The sequence below is a fragment of the Ursus americanus genome, chromosome 26 (genome assembly GCF_024610735.1).
Source record: "Ursus americanus isolate L20-20 chromosome 26, mUrsAme1.1.p, whole genome shotgun sequence".
Lineage (NCBI taxonomy): Eukaryota > Metazoa > Chordata > Mammalia > Carnivora > Ursidae > Ursus > Ursus americanus.
The window spans coordinates 20,956,130-20,982,848 of record NC_142152.1 but is presented as its reverse complement, the minus strand read 5'-3'; the positions used below and the strand labels follow the sequence as shown (position 1 = coordinate 20,982,848).

Sequence of the window (26,719 nt, the reverse complement as noted above, 5' to 3'; positions counted from 1 at the left end):
GAAAGATGTTTTCTGGGATATATTCATCTGGAACACTATGCTCATTTATAAATGAGGTTATAAAAATAAATTCTTATGTAAAAATAAGAATGTCTTAATATCCAATAAAAAGAGTATAATACAGAAGGATATTTTTTGGTTCTAGTAAAATTAGCAACTTCCCAAAGTCCCATCCTTAACACTATATTCCCCTAATCACTGATTCTCAAAGTCTGAACTAACTACCTGCATAAAAATCACTGCAGGTACTTACGAAAAATTCAGATTCCAGGGGACAACTCTAGACCTATTTGATTTCTAGGAGCTCAGGAGTTTTAACAGGTGGCCTTTAAATGCTCTGAAGTTTGAGAACCACTGCCATAGACAACCACCATATTCTCAGTTGAGTCACTCCTCTAATCATTAGAATCTCCCCAGAAATACTGAACCAACATCCCAAAGCTGGGATCAAGATTACCTTGCCGTCCTTCATCGTTGGTAAAGAGCCCTGTGTCACTGCTGCTACACACACTGCTGGTTTCACTGGAAAAAAGAGTCAAACATAAGAGAACACATCAGCTCCTGTGAAAAACAAAGCAGTGCCCATTCTGGTTTTCAAATCTAACATCCCAAGTTTCCCTGATTTCACTCCAGCTCATTAGCCAATCACAAATGTAAATTTCATAATTAAGCCACAGAGGAGAGCTTATTTTCCTGTAGAACAAATAAAAGGAAAACTCTAAAACTTTTGCTTATATTTCAAAGTACTTTATAAACATCTGAAGTCACTTTGTTAGGTTAGCATTAGGAAGTTACTCATTAAGCCTCACAGAAGTAATCTCAACCCGGCTGGATATATAAAACAACACAAATTTACAAATTTATCAACCCATTTTATTTTTAATACTGTCAACTATCAGTTTCAAATGAAGCTATCCAACTTTAAGAGATCTAACACCTATCAAGTTTTCTCCCCATTTACACAGCAGCTAACAAAAATCCATCAACAGGAAAAAAGTCAGTATGACCAAAGTTATGTTTTCTAAATTTAATGTCTTCCTGATATGAAGTGGGTACAACAAAACTAATTTTCAAAACAGAAGGTTAAAAATAAAAACATAAAAACAAACTCCATTTGAATCCACTGAAAACTTTTGCCCTATTGAATTCTGTTCAATTGGCTTAATTTCCCGAGCTATCACTAACAACTGATTGTGATTCTTCTGATGCTGCATTTCTTTTGCCTAATCTTCATTAAATTCAATTGATCTGGTTCAAGGAAATTTTCTCTATTCTTTACAATATGAACTATTTTCTTGAGTGGCAGTGTTTCCTTCCAAGCTAGCCAATTTTATTCACCTACTCTACAAGATGGAAGAAACCAAAGCAAAGAAGAAACATTCTCATCATACTGCATAAGGAATAGGCTTGGCAAAATCCCAGTCTACATTTCTGGATCAAAAATATGAAAATATTTTGTATTTTGCAACACTTCCAAATATCTTGCCAACACCAAATCCTTAAAATGCTGATTAAATTAAGTAGCAATCCTTTCCTCACTTAAGTTTTATCTCTGAATAGATCCAAGAAATTTGCTGTGGCAAGAGCCAATAAAACATACTCGATTTCTTTAAAGGTTCTTTCATTTTATTTTCTTCTGTCTTTATAAGTGGGAACTTTCTCAGGTGTCATTCCAAGAAATGTCTCACAAAACTATCCGACTGGATTCTGATGGATTTAGAATCTTCAGAGAGCTCTGTAGTTCAATCCAGAAGATATCCTCACTGAGTTCTGCACTCTTCCTACTTCTGAGTTCAAGGAATTGTGCCTGCTGAACGTAACTGTTATTTCTGCACTTTTAGCAAATTCCTAAGAATATCGTCTAACTCCCTTGAGTCTTACTACACATTTTCTCATATTACTACTTTATTATCCTCATCTGCCCTCAGAGATGAAGCAAATTTGACATTTTTTAACTCCACTTGATAGTAAGGAGGGCTTAAAAAGCACACTAGGCCATGGAACAGACACTCTAGCCCACCATCATGTCATATATTTATTAGTTAGCAGTATCCCGAACTGAGATTTAGGGATCAGCAAACAACAGCCTGCCACCTATTTCTGCATGACCTGTGAGCTAAGAATGATTTTTTACAGTTTAAATGATTGGGGGTAAAAACAAAATCAAAATGATTTTGTGACATGTCGGAATGATAGGAAATCCAAATGGCAGTGTCCATAAATAAAGTTTTATTGGAACACAGCCAGTTATTCATTTACATATCATCGACGGCTGTTTTCACACTACAACTGCAAAGTTGAGTAGCTCCAACACAGAACATATCACACACAAATCCCTAAAATATTTACTATCTGGCTCTTTACAGAGTAAATTTGCTGATCCCTGCTCTACATGTATTACAAGTTCTACTCTTGAGTATTTAGAATTAAAAAATTAAAACTGTTTGGTTTATTACAAAATCTGTCAATTCTTTTCCCCATTCATTTCCAGCCACCTATAAATACTACAAGATACAGTGCTTCCTTGATCCTTTTTTGCATGGATTCCATTCTCTCCTCATATTCTAAACTAAGGGGGCAAGCTCAAAGAAATCTGCTGGATCAAGAAAGCTGTTGGTAACCTAAAGCCTTCCTGTCAACTGCACATTTCCTATTTTTGTCAACAGTATTTAAGAAGACTTACTGTTTTTGAAAAAGCTTGGATTAAACTTGTCTAAGCTTTCCATGTATAGTTAATTTGAGGAATGGCAATGATGTCACAAAAATGTCACCAGGATTTTAAGACTACAATCAAGGGAGACAGGTATTTTCTTCATAAAGAAAATAATTTGTCTTACAGAATGCTTATTACACAAAAGTATCACCTGTCTACTAGTATCTGGAGATGACTATTTCATTAGATAGCATCTGCTAATTCTATTTATTCTCTCAGAAGGACTTGCATTGTGGAAATCTAATCATATGTAAGAAATTATTAGCATAATTTAATGAAAACAAAAGTGGGAACTTCGTGGCATGTCTGCACATGAACACTACCATACAGCAGCAAAAATGCAGTGCTAGCTAGAGAGTAGAAGCAAACATTTCCCCTCCCAAGTTACAGGCCAAAGCTGTCCAGTCCCACAGACTTCATTCACTTCTGGCTCAGACAGCATGCTTCTTTGAAAAAAATCATATTGGTGGGACTTTAACAATGATTTGTCAACTGTAAAATGTTAAGTTAGCCAATTAAACAGAATGTTTAATATTTTATTAAAATCAAGCTCCTATCTTTCAATGAACACAAGTTTCTTTTAGCACCTTTGTAGTTCACAAGGTCAAAAAGTTAAAAGATGTCAGGATCCTTCGTGTTTTTCTTATTCCAAAACCTTCAAATTTGTTTGTAACTTTTTTGCCATGAGCATTTTTACTAGGCAAAGAGAAAAAGCTCTGCTCCTCATTTTTATAAGAAAAAAGTATGATCCTACCTTTGATGTCCGCTCTACTTGTGGTGCTCTGAAGCTTAGTCAGGAAGACAGAAACTCAGCCTTTATTAATCTTCAGAAAAAGTAACTAGACAAAACCCACAAAGACAGCAGGTGTGAGATCTTGTCTTTTCCTAAAATGGCAGCAACTCATAGAGGCATCAATGCCTCCTGTCTTTGCCTTGGGAGCTGTTCTGTACTCCCTGTTCTCACAGGATTCTAACTATAAATAGCTTGCATACAAAAAAATCTTCCTAGAATATCTCTAAAATTTCTAAAAATGTATTAACCCTACAAATAATTTATACATCATTTAAAAAATTCAATCCCAAATTGGGGCAATAAGAAGTTTCTCAGAGAAAAAGGAGGAATAATCCCCACCCCCATTTCTCCTAAGCTTTCACTCATTCACTTATAAGCATTTATTATTTACCATACCACCAGAAACCACTCTACCCAGTACTCAAACTAACAGAGAAACATGTCAATAACAACATCAAGGTGTACATTTTATTAAAAACCTAGTCCAGACTACGGGAGAAGGCTGTGAAAACAGAGAAAGAAGAATGTTTTCCAATGACTAATACTCTGCAAATAAGGGGGTGGGCAAGCCCACAATTTAACCTTACAACACTGAAGAAACCACCCCACTTTCAGAAGCCAGAAAACACCTTAAAAGCACTCCTTTGTGAGAAAAAATAGTAATAATATATCACAATTCTCTATAATAGTTTTCACTAAAACATGTTCCCACACTTAATTCAGCAGCATAGCCACCATTTTAAATAAGACACGAAATTAAAGCCTGGGTTTAAGACCACCGCTTGTGTTACCTAATTATTATAATATTGTCAGAAAAGCAACTGAACCACATCCAACTGAAATAACAGACGTGTAAGGAGAGTTACCCTAACCTGCAGCTCCAGAGGCTTTCCTCTGCCAACATTTTATAATGAAAAATTCTGAACATATGAAAAAGTTGAACGAAGTTCCAGTTACCACTCACACTCCATCACATCTACTGCACATCACACACTGCAGTTAACATCTTGCTTTTTCTGTTTTATCACACATCTATACATCTAACCTTCCCACCTGGCCATCTTTGTAATTCAAGGCACTCTTGGTAGACCAGATGACTGGGCATGGCATCCACTCTCAGAGAAGTAGATTATCACAGGAATCAAGCTTAATAAAACACTACTGATACCCCTCATCAACTTGAATAATTAATTCCAGGGCAAACACTCTTAGCTAAACATTGTATACCTTGGTATGAACTTTAGAATGCTATCATCTGAACTGCTCTTCTTTCCAAGTTCTGAAAATGAACTGTTTGCCCTTTTGAGGAGCAATTAAAGGGTATTTTTTCAAGTTAGCAAAAACTCTCCGTTAAGAACTTTTAAAAACTACAGTATTTTTATTCTACAGAAGGGATCAATGTTTTGGTCTTACTAAGTTCTCTAAATCTGAAACTCACGCTTGTTGGTAAAAGCAAAGTCAATGAAGTGAAAACTCCATCTCAGCACTTAGAAATATCAGCAGTAGCTCTCAACTCAAAGCAATTTTACCCCCATCTTCCCCCCGACCCACCCTCACCCCCAACCTGCACCCACAGGGTCATCTGGTAGTGTCTGGAGAAACATCTTGTCAGGACTTGGGAGTGGAGAGGGGGAGTTGGTATTCTACTGGCATCTGTCGGGTAAAGGCCAGCGGTGCTGCTAAACACCCTACGAAGCACAGGCCAGCCCTCACGACAGAGAACTACCTGGCTCAAAATGTCAGTAGTGTCAAAGTTGACAACCCTCATGTACAGTGATGAACAAACTACAGGATGGAGTGGGCGGGACATCATGTCAAAGGAAACACCACTTCAGAGGAGGAGAGGAGGCTGTACACTTCCGCTGGATAAAACCAGCCTTCGGGGACAGAGGTCAACATCCCAGAGTAGCAACAATGTCATTCTCTTCCCAGGGCCTCAAAGAGTCTGAGTTCTCTGAATCCCAGGAATCATGAGAAGGAAGCTGGACCTTCAGGCCAACTGGTAAACTGAAACTATTCAAGTAGTACAGATCACCCCTCCCTGACTAGCCCAGGCAGAAAGAAAAGCCTATAGAGAGGAGAGAGAGAGATCCAGGCTGGGTAAGAGGGAAAGATCTTGCTCATTTCAACGTCCCCAATACCTAGCAGAGCACCTGGCATAAAACAGGCATTCGGCAAATGTTACATAAATGGAATGAACTCCTTCAGATCAACTCTGTTGCTTCCCCTTCTACGGCTTTCGTGGCATGTTACTTCAATCTCTAATCCTATTTCCTTCATGTAAAACATGGACAGGTTGTTTTGTGGATGTGATGACATGAGGCATGTGAACCCACTTTGTGAAATCTAGAGCATTATACAGAGGCAAAGGACGCAAGATTCAAAAGCTACACTTAGGGTGCTAATTCTTGTATGTGCCCCATATTAGTATTTTAGAGGTTAATAGTAGTAACTTCCTGACAGTCTTTTTATTAAAATAGTCATCTCAATTCTACAGGGCTCTCAATTATACTTCCGTAAAGAAAAACAAATTCTATGGGACTCGAATCTATTTTCATTTTGAATGGAAAAATAAATGTGGCCTATGAAATCCAGTATTTTCCGTGGGTTTCATCCAGGTGAGGCAAACACAGCTCTGAGCAGTTACCCAAACCACAAGTGTCTCAAGAAGGGGATTGGTACTTGAATTGAGTTTAAGAAAATTATTAATATAGAAGGTTACTGTTAATTACTGATACCAATAATACCATTTATTGAGTTCTACTACAGGCCCAGCAAAGTACTAAGTGCTTTATTTCGTTATTACATTTCTTCTACCCCAAAACTCTACGAGGTAACTATGTCAACCTCATATTACAAATGAAGGAGTAAGGCTTAGAGAGGTCAAGCAAGTTGCCCAACACTGCACAGCAAATAAGCATCAGAGCCAGTGTGGTGTATCTCCAAAGCCCATGTGCTCACTGAATGGCCATCAAAATACGGATAGTGTAGAGAGATTCATTTACCAAGTAACTCCACATTTCCCTCTTCATGAGATACTTTTCCATTTAGCATTTCTCATTTTCATTCTCCTGAAAATGCTAACAGATTAACTGAACTTGGGAAAGAGTGTTTCTTTGCTTTTTGCTACTTAAAACATTCAGACACAGCCAAAGCTCTAGCTGTGCTTTGACTATACTGTGTATCAGCTAAAAATGCATCAAACATGCCGAACACCAAGAAAACTAATTAGGAACTCACTTTGAAAAAGCTCTCCCTCTTGAGGCGCCTGGATGGCACAATCGGTTAAGCATCCCACTCTTGGTTTCAACTTCAGTTATGATCTCCAGATCCTGAGACTAAGCCCCACGTGGGGCTCCAGGCTCCGTGCTCAGCATGGCATATGCTTGGGTTTCTCTCTCCCTCTCCTTCTGCCCCTCCCCCCTGCACTCTCTCCCCCTCTCTAAAATAATCTTTAAAAAAAAGAAAGAAAAAGCTCTCCTTAATGCCATACCTTGAATTTTAAAAATAAACATTCATCTTCAGTATGCATACTTAAAATACAACAAAATATACTCAGTGATCTATACCCTTGCTTGCCCTTTGAGTTCCTGAATGCTCTTCCTTTGAAATCAAAGTAAAAACATTCTCCCAAATTCTGGAGAAATATTACTCTGAGAATACCATTCCTTAAACTAGCTTGATACTAAGTCAGGAAAAATTTTCAGAAGATGGGGAGACATCTGTGGTAACAAGACTGTCAAATGACTCCCAATGATCCCAGGAAATACCCTGGTTGGCCTGTACAACCAACGGCATAGGCAGAAGTAATGGTAGGTCACTTCTGAGATTAGGTTATGAAAGACTGTGGCTTCCATGTTGGGCACTCAGTGAGGGCTGGCATGCTCTCCTCACTCTCACTTCTGCTCTCTCAAATCATACCCTCTAGGGAAAAGCCAACTACCATGTTTTGAGGACACTAACAGCTCTGTGGAAGGGCCCACATGGAAAGGAACTGAGACTCTCAGTCCAACAGCTTATAAGGAATTGAAATCTGCCAACAGCCCTGTGAGCTTTGAAGTGGGTCCTTCAGCCCGGTGTGCCCTGAAACAACTGTAGCCAGGGCCAACAACTTGCAACAATATGAAAGAGTCTGAACCACCCAGCTATGCTGCTCGCAGGTTCTGACTTCAGGAACTGGAAATGTTTGTTGCTTAAAGCTACTAAATTTTAGAGTAGTTTTTTCTGCAGCAATAAATGATACAGCATTTTTATGAATTCTTTTTTGAAAATAATTCCCTACTTTCTAGCCCTAACAAGAAGCTCCTAGTTTCAGTAAGACAAATTTCTCTGACTCTCGTAATTGGGAGGAAAAAACACAGTTTGTCCTCTGACCTGACAGCTTGCTGCTTCTTTCATATTCCTAATCACAGAGAACTGTAAATTTAGAACTGAATGAGACTGGTTTATACCTGTCTCAATTAAAATAAAGAGGTACAGAATTAGTTTATCACCTATCATCAAAAAGTTGGTATCGGTAAGTTAACCCTGAGTTCCTCACCCATTGATTTTTTTTTTTTTTTTTTTTTAAGTAGCCCAAAATCATCTTTGCTCAATTTTTTTCCTGGGTCAAGGTGGTACATTTACAACCATATATAATCAGACTTCAGAGTCCAAAAGTGAATACGACTGAGGGAGAGGTTTTTCAGAGAAATATCTCTCATCAACTGCAAAATTATTCTCACAGTAAGTTATAAGAATGTATAATGAAGGAGTTTATTTTTTGGTTTCAATTAGGAGATACCATGAAAGAAAGCCACCTCACTGGTTTCACAGGCTCATTAATGTGGCCCCTGCAATCAGATCTACTTTGTAAAGGAAATGATTTTCCTCAGGACTCTGCCACTGCGCTGGGGGGCTGTGCCTTAGAGAAACCCACCCATCCTCTTAAGACTTACCTTTTCTTAGAGCTAAGAGAGATTTACGTTCAGTTAGAAGAAATGTCTTATCAGTGTAAATTTTTAAAAAGCATATATTCTGAGACCTGAATGTCTGAGAATGTCTTTCTGCTGCCTTTCCACATGAAATCTAAGCTATATATAAAATTCAGGGAGGAATGGGAGAGCCTTTCCCCCACTCAAAATTCTAAAGGCAACTGTAGCCCCTCACATTTAGTACTGTAGGGATAAATGCTGGCCTTGTCTTCATCCCTTTTAAGATCTTTTTTTTTTTTAAGATTTTACTTATTTGTCAGAGAGGGGGAGAACACAAGAAGGGGGAGCTGCAGGCAGAGGGAGAAGCAGGCTCCCCACCGAGCAAGGAAAGATTGTTCTTTATACCTGTTCTGCCCCCACCACCAACTCAGGATGCAAAGTTTTGCCAGGATATGTCTAGGTAGATGTGTCTTTTCATTTGTTTTTCCCTTTTAATCTTTTTGCTTAATTTTTTCAACCCAGGAACACTTTTTCTCTTTAGTTGTATATATATATTTTAAGATTTTACCCATTTATTTGAGTGAGAGAGTGAGAGAGATCACAAGCAGGGGGGAAGAGGAGAGGGAGAAGTAGGCTCCCCACTGAGCCAGGAGTCCAATGTGGGACTTGATTCCAGGACCCCAGGATCATGACCTGAGCCGAAGGCAGATGCTCAACCAACTGAGCCACCCAGGCGCCCTCTTTAGCTGTATTTTTAAAGATCACTATTCTATTCCAACGCTTCAGTTTCTTCCTTTGGAATATTTACTCACAGACTGGGCCTCTATCCTCTGTCTCTCATTTTTACCTCCTCTCTCTCTGCATTTTGGGAGGGCTTCCAAAGTTTCCCACATGAACTCAATTTTCAGCAAAACGAATTGTCCTGTTTTAACACTGCAATTACATTTCAAATTTCCCAGCAATTCTCCTCCCATACTATGGGGTTTTCAAATAGCCACCTTACCCTTATGACTTACTGCTCCTGTTTCAAAATGAAATAAGTCAGAGAAAGATAAATATCATATGATTTCACTCATACATGGAATTCAAGAAACCAAACAGATGAACATAGTGGAAGGGAGAAAAAAAGAGAGGGAGGCAAACCATACGAGACTCTTAACTATAAAGAACACACTGAGGGTTGCTGGAGACGTGTGTAGGAAGTGGGCTAAATGGTGCTGGTATTAAGGAGGACACTTGTGATGAACACTAGGTGTTAATATGTAAGTGATGAGTCACTTCCTGAAACCAATATTATGCTTTATGTTAAATTAGATATTAATATGTTAATATGTTAAACTAGAATTTAAATAAAAACTTTAAAACAAACAAACCAACAAAAACCAACCCAATAAAAACAAAGTGGCTATGTCTTCTTGCATCTTAAAGATTTTCTAAAATGTTCTTCTGGTTTCCACTGGCAAATTATTTTTGAAGATGTGCTTTTCCTCTGAACTTTCAAGATGATGTTCCTTTTCCCTTCTTCTGCAGAACTTGCTCAAAGGCCTCTTGTTGAGAACTGGTCTACTTAGAATCAGTTATTTGTCAATAGAAAGGGTGTGTAAATTACCCCTGGTCCCATTCTCTATTCCCTTGGACATGGGAAACATGCTCTTCTCACATCTACAACTGGCCAAGACGATGTGCAGAGCCGCTGGCCTAATGTCCAGTGTCACTGGTAGGCTTTTCTCTCAGATAGCTATGTGTTTTTTTGTTTTTTGTTTTTTTTTAAAGATTTTATTTATTCATTTGACAGAGAGAGAGACAGCCAGTGAGAGAGGGAACACAAGGAGGAGGAGTGGGAGAGAAAGAAGCAGGCTCCCAGGGGAAAAGCCTGACGTGGGGCTCGATCCTAGAACTCCAGGATCATGCCCTGAGCCGAGACGCTTAACGACTGAGGCACCCAGGCGCCCCTCTCTCAGATAACTATGTTGGACTAAGATAGGATCTTCTTCTAACTCTCACTGCTTTATTCTGACCCCATTCCAAGAGTCTGAAATATATAAAGCTATATAAAACATTACAATTTCTAGAATGCACCACTAAGAGTGATTTGTTCTTCTCTGCCCATGCCAACAGGAAACTTTATTCTTGGAGAATACATTTCCCAGGATTCAATTTGCCATGACTGCCTCCTACCCCAAACACAAATACACACAGAGAAAACACTAATTCCCTATCCAAGTGTATTCTGGGAGGTAGAGCCTCCAAATAAAGACTGAAAGATGCCAACTGGGAAGTACAGTAGTTCCCCCTTATCCACGGCAGATACTTTCTAAGACTCCCAGGGGACGCCTGAACCTGTATAGTATTTAACCCTATATATACCATGTTTTTTCCTATACATATATATCTGTGATTTGATTAAGTTTTATTTATAAATTAAGCACAGTAAAAGATAAGCAATAACTAATAATAAAATAGCACAATATAAATATAGTATAACAAAAGTTGTATGAATGCGGTCTCTTTCTTTCAAAATATCTTATTATTCTCACCCTTCTTCTTAGGATCATGTGAGAGGATAAAATGCCTACATAATGAGATGAAGTGCGGTGAATGACGCAGGCACTGTGAGGCGGTGTCAGGCTACTGCGACTACTTCTGATGATATGGCAGGAGAAGGATCATACGCTTCCAGACCGCACCTGACTGCGAGTAACTAAAACCACAGAAAGAAACTGTGGCTAAGAGGGGACTAGCTCAAACTGCAGCTGCCTGATTTCCTGACTGAAATGGACCCTGCGTTTCTGAACAAAGGCCTGACTATAGAGAAAGGAGGAAGGCTCTTGCTATCTACATTCAGCGTTGGCTCGACAGCGCTGATGTGGGCTTTCAACCGCACATCTGTCAGCCTTGTGGTTTGAGGAGATCTTGGCAAGAGGCCACCTCTAGGTCCTAGGTTCTGGTGATGTGAGTTTACAGTGTTTTATGTCTCTGTAAGTATTTCAGTGGGCAGCTGATGCTGGTTATCAGATGCTTTTTAAAATATGAAGTTGCAATAATGCACTGGAATGGGGCTGTGACTTTTCAGAATGAGAGAATCTCAGTGTCGCAGGGACCTGAAAAATCATGCAGTGCGACCTCTCCAACTCTACACAAACTCAGTACACGGTCACCACGGCACAGCCTTGAACCCCTTCGGGGACCTAGAACTCACTACCTCATGAAACAATTCATTTCATTTTTGGAGTTCAAATTTTTGGAATGTTATGAGGCAACATTTAACTCTCTGTACTTCTAGGAGTCCTACCACCATCCTCCAGAGTCGTGCAAAATAATCCGAACACATTTCTTTCAAGAGACAGACCTTCAAATACAGTAGTATCAAATCCACCTCCCAAGCTTTCGTAGCTGCTCCTAAGGATACACGAGCAGAACTTTGGGTAGATCTACGGAGGCACGCCATGCTGGCTATCCAATACTCTCAAATGCAACAGCACCATGGCAACGACGGTAATGCACTCTTGGTCAGCATTCCCAGTTTTGGAATAGAAAACAGAACCACCTCAATCTACCACATATATTCTTTCCCACAGTTCCAGTAGCCCCTGACTAATGACCTCCACTTGCAAAGGAGGCTACTTACCTTAACCATGAAATAATGAATGCTATTGATCCAACAAACTACTGCTATAGAGTGTTACTGATCACCCAATCTTTGGTTAAAATGGTCCTCATTTAGCAATTTCACTGCCACAAACACCTGGAGCAAAGCATGCTCATAATTAAAGAGTTTGGGGGAGTTAAAGTGAAAGGTGATGGACAGAGATCTCAGCTTTCTCCCATTTATTCTTGCTTCTGAGCTATTGTTTGTGTCAGAAGGGATATTGATTTTCTATAAAAATAAGAAAACAAGAGGCACCAAGGGGCCGCAGAAGGTCAGCCTGGGCTGGAGAAGGAGGGGGGAGGTTTAGCACTCTATCTCTGTCACCTGCCTTCCAAGAGAAGGGAATATTTTCTTTCCTGTGAGATCGGCCTCTAATACATCACCTTAGGAAGGCTCCTGACTGAGACTTCAGGCCAACACCAAACCAATTCACTTATAAAAGAACAGAAGCTAAACTATATTCAAGGGAACAAACAAATGTGTTAGTGAAGAATAGAGCAAAATTAGGCTATGAATCACTTAACAGCTGCTATATAGACAATATGAATAAGGACAGTAGAAAGTAATTTTACAAAAAACTGCTCCATTTTAGAATAGAACACACATACAGAGGAAAACATTAAAATAACAACTGATCTTTTTGTAGGCATAAAATACTATTACATCATAACCACTCTCAGTTCCTCAGAACTCTTGAGGGATTGGTTGGTGCAGAATTGAAGGAAGAACAGAAAAAGAGAAGCAGAAAGAATTATTGGTCAAGCTTAGGGGCGCCTGGGTGGCTCAGTCATTAAGCGTCTGCCTTCGGCTCAGGTCATGATCCCAGGGTCCTGGATCGAGCCCCACATCGGGCTCCCTGCTCAGCAGGAAGCCTGCTTCTCCCTCTCCCACTCCCCCTGCTTGTGTTCCCTCTCTCGCTGTGTCTCTATCAAATAAATAAAATCTTAAAAAAAAAAAAAAAAAGAACTATTGGTCAAGCTTAAACTATTCCATGGTTATTAGTAAAATGAGTTTAAGTAAACTAGAAATAAAGCTCTCTGGTTGAGACATACATTTTCAAACCTAAAACACCTCACACATTTTTTTAAAAGAACTCTATCCACTGACAAGGCTAAGTTAAGCTTATTGATCACCTTCACCCTAATAATTTTACAAGCTGAACCATACAGGCTGACAATCTTCAACACCATTGATAAAAAGTAAAGTTCTAGGGGCGCCTGGGTGGCTCAGTCAGTTGAGCATCTGCCTCCGGCTCAGGTCATGATCCCGGGGTCCTGGGATCGAGCCCCGCATTGGGCTCCCTGCTCAGTGGAGAGTCTGCTTCTCCCTCTGTCCCTCACCCATCTCATGTTCTCTCTCTCTCAAATAAATAAATAAAATCTTCAAATAATAATTGAGGGAAGAAGATTTTACTTCCATCTTATTTGAGAGACTGAATATAATTTACAGTCACCTCTCTTTCTCCACAGAGCAGATTTAGGGGGAAAAAACACAAAGCACTTCTGCTCATAACTACAGATGAATCAACATAAGTCAAGGCATATTTAAGACTCCTAAATAGATTCTAAAGAAGAATTATACTCATTTTAGATCTGCTACTACTCAAGCTATTATTCCCTCATAGCTACAAGGACTTGGGCATCCATGTTATTAAAAGAACTCTGAAGTCATGGACCAGGCAAATAGCACAAAGGGGGGTGGGGGAATAAGGTTTTCTCAATTTGAAAAGAGTAAGAATTTCATAAGAAATGCTGCCTACTTCAACGTATCTAGGCTTTCATATAACTAGAATGTTCACTATTACAACCTGACTATAACGTGCAATAGATGTGTCTGGGGTAAGAAGGAACTGGAAAGACTGAGTGTCTCACTGCTAGATTACAGACTCTATATCTGGAACCATTCCTGGACTGTTATCTTAAAGAGTAGACAGAGTTAACAGTCTTTAACCTACAATTATGTCATAATTTAACAAGAAATTCTGGGGAGGGGCGCCTGGGCAGCTCAGTTGGTTAAGCGTCTGCCTTTGGCTCAGGTCATGATCCCAGGGTCCTGGGATCGAGCCCCGCCATCAGGCTCCCTGCTCACTGGGGAGTCTGATTCTCCCTCTCCCACTCCACCTGCTTGTGCTCTCTCTCTCTCTGTCAAATAAATAAAAAATAAAATAAATCTTAAAAAAAAAAGAAAGAAAAATTCTGGGGAAAAATAAACACAAGGTATCATCGCAAAAAACAATTTTTAAAAATCACTATTCTCAACAGTAAATTATGTGGTATATAGGTTTGATATCGAAACAAACTTAAATGCCTCAATTGAGGATTATGATATTGTGAAAGGCTATACGCCAGCTAAACATTTATTTGGTTAAAAATAACATGATAAAAAAAAACCCTTTATAACCCAAAATCATACATATAAATTGGGTAAATAGGTCTTAGGATGTATATTAGAGGAGAATCAGGGAAGCCAAATTATAAGCCTACTTGGTTGTGGAGACTGGCAAATATAAAGTTAGTCAGAAAAACTGTTAAAGCTGGATTAAAAATCACCCATGAAAGGTACAGGGATAAAGACCTAAGCACCTTTTCCTATTACTGACATAGCTTCACCTCATAGTTTCTAAGATTTATGTCTTTGTTTTTCAGACAAACTTCAAAAGGAAAGTCCTGAGAAAGGCCACACATTCTTCAGTTGTAAAAGCTAAGATGAGATGGCAAAAGAGCCACGAAAAAGGCAAACTTAAAGGGCAGCAAAACATGGTGGTTAAGTATGAACTTTGGAATCAGGTTTAATTCCCAGTGTTGCCACTGGGTGACCTTGGGCAAATTATCTAAATGCTATTAACCTCCATCTCCTCTCCTATAAAACACGATTAGCGGTGCCTACCATACAGTGGAGTTCTGAACCCTTCAACTGGGACTACCAACCCACCAGGCAGCATCCATAAAGGCATGTGGTTTGATAATACGAAGGGGATGGGAACAATGTAGGGATGCCAAATCTCCTGTAAAGCATGGGACAGTCCCTCAGCACAAAGAATCGCCCCAACCAAAACACCAAGAGCATCTTCCTTGAGAAACAGCTGTCACACACTGAGATTAAGAGTAATATTAAAGTATCAAGGTGGGGATTATCCATGTTCCTAGGACTATCTGAGATGTAAAAAACAAAGTCACCAAAAACTACACTGCCATTTTAAACATGCACCCAATAGACCCAAATGTTTCTGGTTCGATGACATTTGGTGTAAGACTAATGGGATTCAGTACTGTTATTTTCAAAGTCCACCATGTGTTCAGACAACCTGAATGTCAGCCATAAAAAATAAACCCCATACAGTCAAACTGGAAGTAGCAGACAACAGAATGATAGCCCAGTATCTAAAGCCTGGACTCCTGATGGGGAAAGGCAGCTTACCAGGAACATACTCAAACTCCATGTGCCTGGCAGCAGCATTTTCTCACGTACACAAACACACACCCCAGCCTCTGCTGAGACCCTCGTTCTAACATCTACATTTTGATCTACGTGGCATAAACAGCAGTAAATTGTTTTTAAAATAAAATTCATGGTTATGCATGTGAAGTACACATTTTAAACCATTTTTAGAAACAAATGTGTTTCATTATATATAGCCTTCTTGAAATAGGGAAATTGAGTCATGAATGTACCGTAAAAAGCTAGAGATATACCCTAGCTGATGGCTTAAAGGAGGGCTACAAACTCAATGTTACAGTGGCTGGTCTGGAAAGACAGGTGAACTCATCAAGAGTGTGGAATTGTACTTGGGGTAAAAATAACCAGGAAAATCTGAGTAAGGGAGATCTCACCATTCTGACATGTTCTCATCAGAGCCCTGTTTTTGTTCATCTGCTTCACACTCCATCCTTTCTTTCCTTCCTGTTTTGCTTAGGAAAGTCCTATTTTCCGCTGATTCACACAACCCATGACCTGAGGAGGTCCAGGGAGTATTCTCCTTCCAACGGGACAGACGCTGCTTCTTAGCAGACTTGAACCTGCAGCCTCTCTCATAGCTCCAATCTGACACCTTGAGCTTCTGCTGAAGGCTGGCAGCCACCTCTGATGTCACTCGCTTCACCTTCCGCCGGCGCCGGAGGGGTCGACATGGTGCATTTTCGGTAAAGGAGTCAGATTCATGCCAAGAGTGCTGCTTACTCTTAACAATGGCATTGAGAGCTGGGTGCCGTTTGGCTACCATTGTGTCATCAGAGTCACTAAAATTGGCAACAGGAGCCATTTCTCGACAGTCCTTAATGGCCTCATCGAGACTTGACTCAGAGGCCTCACTGTAGCAGCAGGTATGCTCTGCCAGGTGAGTGAAGTCTGAACGGCGCTTCCGGCCTCTCCTTTTGCGAAGCTGCCGCCTCTGATGCCGAGGGCTCAGGGCCATCTCCTCCCACAGCTCACCAAGCTTATTCTGCTCAGATGTCTGCTCCAAGGCTGAGGCTAAGTCATGTACCAGCTCATCCATGAGGCCACATCTGCCAAAAGAAAAGTTCAGAAAAAGAGAAAAGAAAAAGAAAGCCTGAATAGGATTCTGTTGTTTAGCATAATTTTACAAAATAGATCATGGCACAGCAGAATCCACCCTATGTACAGAAAATAAAATCACCTCTCATCCTTACACTTAGGGCTCTGTTTCTACCATCCATGCACGCTTAAGCCACTAAAAATAGGTGTTTGGTCCTTGTTAGGTACCTCAAGTCAACATGTCCTTAAAGCACAAAAAAATCACTCACCAGATCACAACCAGAATATGAGCAAAACTTAGCAAACCCAGGGAAATAAATCCCCCCCTCTTTTCCCCAATTAAGCTTGTCACTAAATTATCTGATGATAAAATCCAAAAAGATTAGAGAAATCTCATTAGACAGGAGCAGAAAAACACACAACTTGAAAACCATGGATAAAGAACTGTTCCATGGTCTGGGATCACTGATAAGAATGCTTGTGGAAGGGGGCAGAAAGCAACTTAGTGACACACTTTAAGGACCACTGCTTGCAGTTTCAGTGATCCAAGAAATTGTGGTGACCCAGATGTATACCCCAAATGGAAAAAAGAGACTAGGTCTGCACCCATTCTGGTCCCAACTACCACCTGGAAGCTAGCAGGAAAGGAAATTTATCGGGTATGTCATATATTTTTTAACAATTAGCAACTTCTAAGCTCTTCTCCCACCCTTCAGAAAATTAAGCGATCATAATTATGTGCTTTAGTACCAATCACAAAAAGCAGGATATAACTGAGGCTGAAATGACAGAGACTGATGGAGTCTCTTAAGATTTCTAGCTAACCGCTTTCTAAATTTTTCTATTTTTCTACTCATTCTTGTCAAACCCTCATACTCCAAGGGTCCCTTCAGAGGCAAACCTTCCAAGGGATAAGAGCAGTAGGAGCAATCTTCAAAACACCCTTTAAAAGGGAAATGTCTAATGTAATTTGTACAACACCATATTAAATACATATTAATTTAGCATCTTTCCCCTAGCCCTTGTTAAGCCCAAAGTATTTCAAGTCCATAATTAGAATTTAAAACTGTGTGGCGCCACTCTCAGACCGTATTTCCATTCATGCAGTTTACATTCTGCAAAGGACTTTTTAAAACCTATTTTCATGCTGTCCCTATGCCAACGAAGTCAAAGGCAAGAAACAGTAGGCTGGCTTATCTGCCACATGGGTGGAAGCAATGGGGACACCTAGTTCCAAAACTACCACCCAAACAAAACGTCTCAGTGTCAAAAGCCACACAACATAAAATGACCACGTCCCTTTAAGCAATACGAAGTAGTTTAAAACGCCCTGACTGGGGTGTGGGAGACAACTGCCCCAAGACCAAAACGATGTAGGGACAGCACGTCTAAACCTACTTTCTTAATAAAGAACCACTGCTTTAAAAACTCAGGCAGAACTGTACACTTTAACGTGGAACAAAGTTACAGAAAAACTTGCAGCTGTTTGTGCAGAATCCTCTCCTATCTAAAGGACTGCAATTGAACAGCTGGTGACAGAACCCCGACCTTCCCACACCTTCAGTCTCGGGTGCACACACCGAGAGAAGCCCCCTGTCCAGCAAGCACTCGAGGAGAGGAAAAGGTAAGTCACGCAGAGAAAAGAACGAGAAACCGATAGAAGTAAAAAAAAGGCAGGCACACGGTCGGAGAGAAAGACCGGGTTGCGAGGAGCTGGGGAGGAGGCAGGCGGCAAGAAGCAACTTCTCACATGGGCTCACCGGGGCAGGGGGCAGAAACTGCCAAAAACCAAGTCCTGGTGACTAAGCTCCCTCCGTGATCAGGGGTCGCAACATGGCCACAAATGTGAGAAAGAGCTTGTTTGGAAGGGCTCTCCCCCACGCCCCGGCCCGCCCCCGAAGACTAGGGCCAACACGGTTCGAGACACCGAGCCCTCACGCTGTCGCCTCCCCAAAAAAGCCAGAAAGAATAAAGGAGAAGAGGTGACTGTCGCCCCGGAGATGCCCGAATCCCGTTTCCCGGGATGGGGGCGATGGGCCCTGAAAAACAAGGCCCAGCCACCCTCGCCCCTCCCGCCAACCTCCGCAGCTCTGTGGCGGCCATAGCCCCTCGGCCTCGGGCCGGAGCCCCGATCCCCACTGGCGCCGTCCCCCTGGACCCCAACCCTCTCAACCCACTCCTCCCCCTCACCAGCTGCCGCAGCCACCTCCAATGGCCGCCGCTTTTGGGGCCGAGTCTCCCCGCCAGGGTTTCCCTTTCTGACCTCATTTCCGGTCTGGGCCGGAGGGGTGGGGCACTGATGGAGTGGGAGGGGCTCGCTGCTTGAGAAGGCCCGCCCCTGCCCAGCGCTTCCGGTCCGTGGCCGCGCCCACTTCCGTCATACGGAGGGCGCGGCCTTGGAGAAGACGGGAGCAGGGGCTGCGGACCCCAAGAGGCGGTGGTTAAGGGCGGGCGGGGTAAGGGATGAGGTCCACATCTGGGAAAGGACACCCCCTCCCCAGGCTGGCCTCATCTGCCTTGGGGACGTCAAGAAATTGGGCACTAGGAAGAGATTTCGGCCTCGCCCTTGTTTGCTGACCTACTTTTATAAAGGGTGTGTAAAATTGAGGGGAAATGTGTCCTCGTTCTTGACTGTGAGAGTTGGCACAATTATTAGCCGGGTACCTTTGTAGTGAATTACTCAGAGTCTTACAAATACAAACGCCTTGAGCAACAAAACAAGTAAAGTACTATTGGATTATAACTCTTAAGTATAAAATTGATACCCATGAGTCTATACTGACATAAGTAAACTAATGATATGAATACTGACATGAATAAAGTAATAAACAGGGAAGAAGAGCTAAATCTCTGGTGCAGAAAAATTCCGATGAATTTATGTAGATAAAATTCATCCTGAAGTATAACTCCCAACTCGTTGAATGTGGGCTGTGTGTAGTGACTCCCTTCTAAAGAGTACAGTATGGAAAGAGGGAAAATGAGTATAGTGGAGATGCTAGTCAAGATTAACATGAACAATGTTAAATCATGTTGATCATATGTAGGCTAGGTATGATACGATGAAAGTGGCATTTTATCTCTATGATACTTTCCTTCCAAACCCCATAAACCCAGTCTAATCAAGAGAAAAAAATCAGACAAACCCCAATTGAGGGACATTCTACAGAATGCTTGACCAGTATTCCTCAAAATTGTTAAGGGTAAACAAAGTCAAAGAAAGTCTGAGAAATTGTCACAGCCAAGAGGAGCCTAAAGAAATGTGACAACTAAATGTGGTGTGGTATCCTAGATGGGAGACTGGAACAGAAAAAGAACATGAGGTAAAAACTAAAGAAACATGAATAAACTATGGACTTTAGTGAATAATAATGTCTCAATGTTGGTTCATTAATTGTGACAAATGTCCTATATTACAGTAAGAAGTTAATAATAGGGGAAACTGAGTATGGGGTATACAGGAACTATCTGTAGTACCTTTGTAATTTTTCTGCATACCTAACACTAGTCTAAAAGAAAAAGGTTATTTTTTAAAATGCATATGCCTTTTGACCCAGAAATTCTGCCTCTGAGGAATTTTATTCTGAAGAAAAATTGGAAATAGGTACAAAATTTTTAAATTGGGGAGAGAGGGATGAGAAGACAAGAAAAAAAATATCCTACAACAGGGATTAGTTATGTAAATTATGGTACATCTATAGGACGGAATACCTCTGAAGCCTTTTAAAATTGATGTGGAAGAATATTTAATGAAAGAACAGTCATCAGTTTCTGATTGTGTACATTTCTGCATGACTGTTTTACTCCAATAAAAAGGTTATTCTAAAAATGTAGAGTATGGCTGTATTCATGTATATAGGAAATTAAATCTGTACTTGCCTAAGAATATAACTAGAATGATACACTACCCATCATTCAAAGTAGTTCCATTATAAATGACTATATCTTCTAACTGTTATTTTTATGGATTTTCAGAATTTTCTATAGATGAAACTTACTATGTAAAGAATTAAGGAAAGAGACAAGGAGGACTGAGGTTTGGAGCCAGCATGACTAAGAGAGTGGTCAGTACCATTTGCACAGCTAGAGAAGTCAAGAAGAGAAACAGATTTGGTGAGAAATTAATTCCATTTTGGACACACTGAATTTGTAACTCTCACAGGAGAGAAAGAAATGTTCAAAAGTCGTCCACAGCCATCAGCCCTCTTTTCTGCCTAAGTGAAGTTCTCTCCCACAAGTGACCTAAGTGTACACTGATAAACAGATTTTTAAAAAAAGATATGGTGTGTACACACACACACACACACACACACACACACACACACACACTGGAATATCAGGCTGCCTTTAAAAAGAATGAGATGGTGCCATTTGCAACAACATGGATGAACCTAGAGGATATTAGGCTAAGTGAAGTAAGTCAACCTGAGAAAAATAAATACTGTATAATTTCACTCATATGTGGAATTTAAAAAACAAAAATGAATAAACAAACAAAAAGCAGAATCAGACCTATAAATACAGAGAACAAACTGATGGTTGCCTAGGGGGAGGGGAAAATGGGTTAAGGGGAGTGGATCTCCAGTTATGGAATGAATGAGTCATGGGAATAAAAGGCACAGCGAAGGGAATATAGTCAATAATATTGTAATAGCATTGTATGGTGACAGATGGTAGCTGCAGTGGGGTGAGCATAACATAACATATAGAGAAGTTGAATCACTATGTCGTGCACCTGAAACTAATAAAAGATTGTGTGTCGATTATATTCATATAAAAAAATTTTAATAAAACTCTGAAAAAAAATTCTCTCCCACAAGTCATAGCATCTCCCATGATGTCAGTTGCCCCAATCAGCTCTGAAAGCTTCTGTATTTCTTGAAATCCAGCTTTTATTTTCAGCTTTCTGCTAGCTATTTCGCCTGGTTTGCTCCACCAGCATCTCCAATTTAAGACGTCGAAACAAAGCTTAGTTTCTTCCATAGTCCCTATCAAATCTCCCCCTTTTCCACTGTTCCCTGTTTGGGAAATGTTGCCACCATCATGCAGTCACCCAGGTGAGACAGCTCAAAGTCATTTTTAGTTCTTGCTTCTTTCTTAATACCCCTTTATCTACTTAAATGCCAAGTCTCATAGATTTTACTTTTATACTACCCTTGCATCCACTCTCCCTGTTTTGCTTTCTCCGTGACATTGGCCTGGGTAGGCAACCACTCTTCTGGTTGGTCTGTCCCCAAGCAAGTCATTCTCTACACTGGCAATAGAGTGAGATTTCCAAAACACAATTTCACCTCATCCATCTTTCACTTCCTCTTGCATCATAATTCAGCACACCAGATCACTTGCGATTTCTTTTTTACTTTTAAGGTTTTATTTATTGTTTTATTTGAGAGAGAGAGAGAGCACGAGTGGGGCAGGGGCAGAGAGACAGGGAGACAGTCCCAAGAAGACCCCATGCTGAGCACAGAGCCTCATGTGGGACTCAATCTCACAACCCTGAGATCATGACCTGAGCTGAAATCAAGAGTCAGATGCTTAACCAACTGAGCCAACCAGGTGCCCCTCACTTGCTATTTCTTGAACACCACTAAGATTTAGGGTGATTTAAAAGCTGAATGCCTATGTCACCTCCATGAAGCCTTCCCCTTGCTTGCCTACTCTGCTGGACTCTCTCAGCACCTCCTGGCATATTTACTAGAGCATTTTCTCCATTCAACCTTGAATCAGAGCCAATTATGTGCAACTTTGCCTCCCCAACTAAACTACTCATTCAACAAATACATGCTGAGCACCTATGACAAGCTCTGGCAATAGAGCTGTGTGAACAAAAATGAAGCCAATCCCATTGCCCCAGAGATCCTGTCCTAGCCATTGTATTCTCATTAATGCCTAGAACAACACTTTGCACGTGGTAGGTGCCCAGTAACTACTGTCTATTAAAACACACACACACACACACACACACAGGTATTTGCTTACTAAATACTGGAACACGAAATTAGAAGCGATTGTCTCCATCTCGAGAGAAAATTTAAATAAAAGCTCCCACCTTCAAGTGATGATGGTAGTCAGAGGCAGGACCACTCAGAGAGTATGGCAAGAGAAGCCTGTGGGGTTGAAGGAGACAGCTCAAAAAGAACAGAGACCATCTGAAGAGAACCAGTGTATATAAGCCAGAAAAGGGAGAAATTTAAGAAAAAAAGAACCAAAACGAAAATTGGTGAGGAATAGTTCTAAGGAAAGGCCATCACACTTGGTGACTAAAGTCACTGATGACATGGAGTTTGGGGCCGACTGCAAGCAGATGACAGTAGAGGCAGGAAGGAAGCCAAGGGTCAAGCTCCAGAAGTAACTAGCTGTGTCCAGAGCTAACTGCTTAACTTCTGTGAGCGTCTGCTTCCCCATCTGTGAAATGGAGACAATAATAGAATGTACACATCTCTCCAGTGGAGATTAAATGACATAATGAACACAAACCATTTAGCACAGAACCCAACACAAATTAAGTGCTCCAAAAAAATTAGTAATTACTGAGAAGAGGAAGAGAGTCTAGTCAACAAGTTTCCCTCAATTGACCATTAAAGCAAAATTGTTTGTTGAATGAGAAAAAACACCAGCTGAAAAGGATCTACATGTAGGAAAAATAATAGGTTTCTCTCTCCTGTGTCCCTGTATCCGTCCTTCCCATAAGACACACACACACACACACACACACACACACACACACACACCATGGAAAAAGCACCTCTGCTGCTGGTTGATTTAGTTTCAGTGCAATTATAATAAAAGGAGTCCTCACCATGGCCTCAACAGCCTATGATCTGGCCCCTGCCTATGTCTCAGCTTCATCTTGACCCCTGCCCCATGCTCACCGTACCAGCCCACCAAGCACTCTCTCCCTGCACCCCCAGGGCCTTGGCAAATGCTGTCCTGCAACCAAGAATACCTGTCTATGGGGCTTTGCAGGCATGGGTCCGGGGATCCCCTCATTTTTGAAGACTTAGCTAAAATGTCACCTTCTCATAGAGAGCTTTCCTAACAACATCCGAAGGAATTCTACTCCCCTAGCCATTTTCTTTTTTCTTTTTTTTTAATAGTATTTTTTATTATATTATGTTAGTCACCATACAGTACATCCCTGGTTTTTGATGTAAAGTTCCATGATTCATTAGTTGCATATAACACCCAGTGCACCATGCAATACGTGCCCTCCTTACTACCCATCACCGGCCTATCCCATTCCCCCACCCCCTCCCCTCTGAAGCTTTCAGTTTGTTTCTCAGAGTCCATAGTCTCTCATGCTTCATTCCCCCTTCTGATTACCCCCCTTTCTTTATCCCTTTCTTCCCCTAGCCATTTTCTATCTCATCATCCTCGTTATTCCCTTGTGGCCTGTATCATAATCCAACATTACCTTGTTTATTTGTTGTGTACTTGCTTATATTGTGTCACTTCCCACCAGAATATAAATATCATAAGAAAGGGGACATTGTCTTTCTTTTTGCCTTTCTATTCCCTGGGCACAGTTTGATGAAGGCAGGAATCCCTCAGCCTCTCATCTCCACAGTGTTTTTTCATGTCCCCCTTTCCTTGCTCTAATCGTCCCCAAGACATTCCAGAATCTTTCCAGAATTGTTTTCCAATAGCCACTGCAGAGATGTTACCAATACAAGCAGTGTCCACCAAGGATAGCAGGAAGTATCAGCATTTACTTGAAAAATGAATGACTCCCAGCAACTGGCCTTCCCTCTCTGGCCCCAGTACTCTTTCTGCTTTGCATTATAAGAAACCTCCTTGGATGCTGGGATGGGAGTGTGGAGGCAGGTGTCCACCACTCCATGGCAGCAGTGGCAACAGAAACAGAACTCCTATAGAGCTTATCAGGTGAGGGGACAGTGGGAGAGACTGTTCTGTATCCAGAGCTGGGAGCCATGGGGCATTAGGTGGCAGCCGGCAGAGGTTTGCCAAATTCCTCCTATGCCATGCCTTTCATACTCTCACATACCCTTCTCAACTACAGAATTTTGAGATTCTATTGGGGTAACATTTACTGAAAGCTTACTATACATGTTTGCATTAGTTTCCTATTGCTGCTATAACGAATTGCCACAAGCTTAAAATAATGCACCCACATGGATAATCCAGGACAGTCATCCCATATCAAGGTCTTTAATCATAACTGCACAGTTCACATATTTATCCAGTATATTATCCCCATTTTCGAGATGAGGAAACTGAAGTGTTTCGAGGCTAATGAGTTTACCTAAGCCCACACAGCTAGAAAATGATAGAGCCAAGACCCATCTGTGCAGGTAACAAGGGACTGAAGCAACCAAACACAGATTACTCACCCCCTATGCATGGCGGAGCTTGTTCCTACATGGAAGGCATTGGAAGGAAAGAAAAGCAAGAAGCTGTGGTGCTCAGAGGACAGGGCCAAGGCAGTTGAAGTTGGTTCTGGTCTAGCTGGGTTCATGTGGTGGGAACCAAGGTTTAGAATATTTACATTTAATATGATTATTTGTATGGTTAATATATTAGTTTGCTAGGGCTATCATAACAAAGTGCCACAGTCTTGGTGGCTTAAACAACAGAAAGTTATTTTCTCCCAGTTCCGGAGACTTGAAATCTAAGATCAAGATATTGGTGGGTTTGGTTTCTTCTGAACCCTCTATCCTTGGTTTGTAGATGACTGTCTTCAACCTGTACCTTCACATTGTCTTCCTTCTCTATTTATGTATCAAATTCCAAATTCTTTTCATAAGGACACCAAAGTGGATAGGGGCCCATACTAACAACCTAATTTTAACTTAATTACCTCTTAAAGACCTTTTCACCAAATATAGTCACATTCTGAAGTATATCCATACATGAATTTGCAGGGGATACAACTCAGCCAGTAAGAGTTAGGTTTAAACCTACCACCTTGCTTTTTATTTTCTATTTGTTGCATCTGTTCTTTTGTTCCTTTTTCCTTCCTTTTCTTCCTTCTTTTGGATTGAGTGTATTTTATTATTTCAATTTATCACCATTGTTAGCTTATTAGTTATACTTCTGTTTTATATTTTTAGTGGTTGCTTTAGGGTTTCTAATATGTCTTTAACTCATCTAGGTATGTCTTCAAGTAATACGTAATACTTTATGCCCAGTACAAAAAGCTTACAACAGTATCCTTCCATTTCCTCTCTCCCAGCCTTTGCGCTATTATCATATATTTTACTGCTACATATGGCAGAAATCCCACAATATGTTGTAATTTGTTTGCCTTAAACAGTCAGTTATCATTTAAAGAGATTTTTAAAATAAGAAACGTGATAATTTTACAAATACCATTTTTGGTGCCAAATGCCATTCCTCTGCAGAGATCCAGATTTCTGTGTGGTATCATTTTCCTCCTGCCTGAAGTATTTCGTTAACATTTCTTGTAGCTCTGGTATGTTAGTGGTGATTCTTCAGGTTTGCATGAGAAAGTCTTTATATTGTCTTCATTTTGGGGGAACATGTTTGCTGAGTATAGAATACTAGCTTAATGGCATTTTTCTTTCATTACCTTAATGCTGTTGCTCCATTGTCTTCTGGCTCACATTATTTCTGAGATAAAGTCTATTGTTGTTCTTATCATTTTCACCTCTATGTATGCTATGTCTTTATTCTGTTGCTGCTGTTGAGATTTTCTATCACTAGCGTTAAGTGATTTGATTACTATGGGTCTTAGTGTCATCATGTTTGTTGTCCCTGGGATTCATGGATCTTCTTGGATCTATGGGTTTATAATTTTCATTGAATTTAGAAACTTTGGGGCCATTATGTCTTCAAATATTTTTCTCCTCTTACTTCCTTTCTACTTCTGGGACTCCAATTACATGTATTTGAGGTTGCTTTAAGTTGTTCTTTTGTTCTCTCCTTCTTTTTTTTTTTTTCTTTGTTTCCTTCTTCTGGTTTTTTTTTTTTCTGTTTTATTTTGAATGGTTTATATTCCTATGTCTTCAAAGTCATAATGCAGTATCTAACATGCTATTAATTATACCCAATATATTGTTTAAATCTCAGATGCTGTATTTTTTATAGAAATTAGGCTTTAAAAAAAAAACTTCCATGTCTCTCTTTAATATGTTCATGTTTCTCTCTACTTTGTTAAACACAAGAAATATAGTATGTAGTAA

General features: G+C 40.5%; 1 protein-coding gene across 3 annotated transcripts in view; it reads right to left on the bottom strand.

The window, feature by feature from the left end:
• GPATCH2L (G-patch domain containing 2 like) overlaps window positions 1-26,719 on the bottom strand; it is a 126,831-nt gene that overhangs the window by 37,397 nt on the left and 62,715 nt on the right. For 2 of the 3 annotated variants that reach the window (XM_087856143.1, XM_045807759.2), the window contains exons 3-4: window positions 15,899-16,570; window positions 458-522 (exon numbers count right to left, since the gene is read on the bottom strand). In XM_087856143.1, coding sequence (XP_087712269.1) covers window positions 458-522; window positions 15,899-16,570 — 737 coding nt within the window. Of the gene's footprint in view, window positions 1-457; window positions 523-15,898; window positions 16,571-18,749; window positions 18,835-26,719 lie in introns of those variants that run through there. The other variant, XM_087856144.1, reaches the window with a different exon arrangement.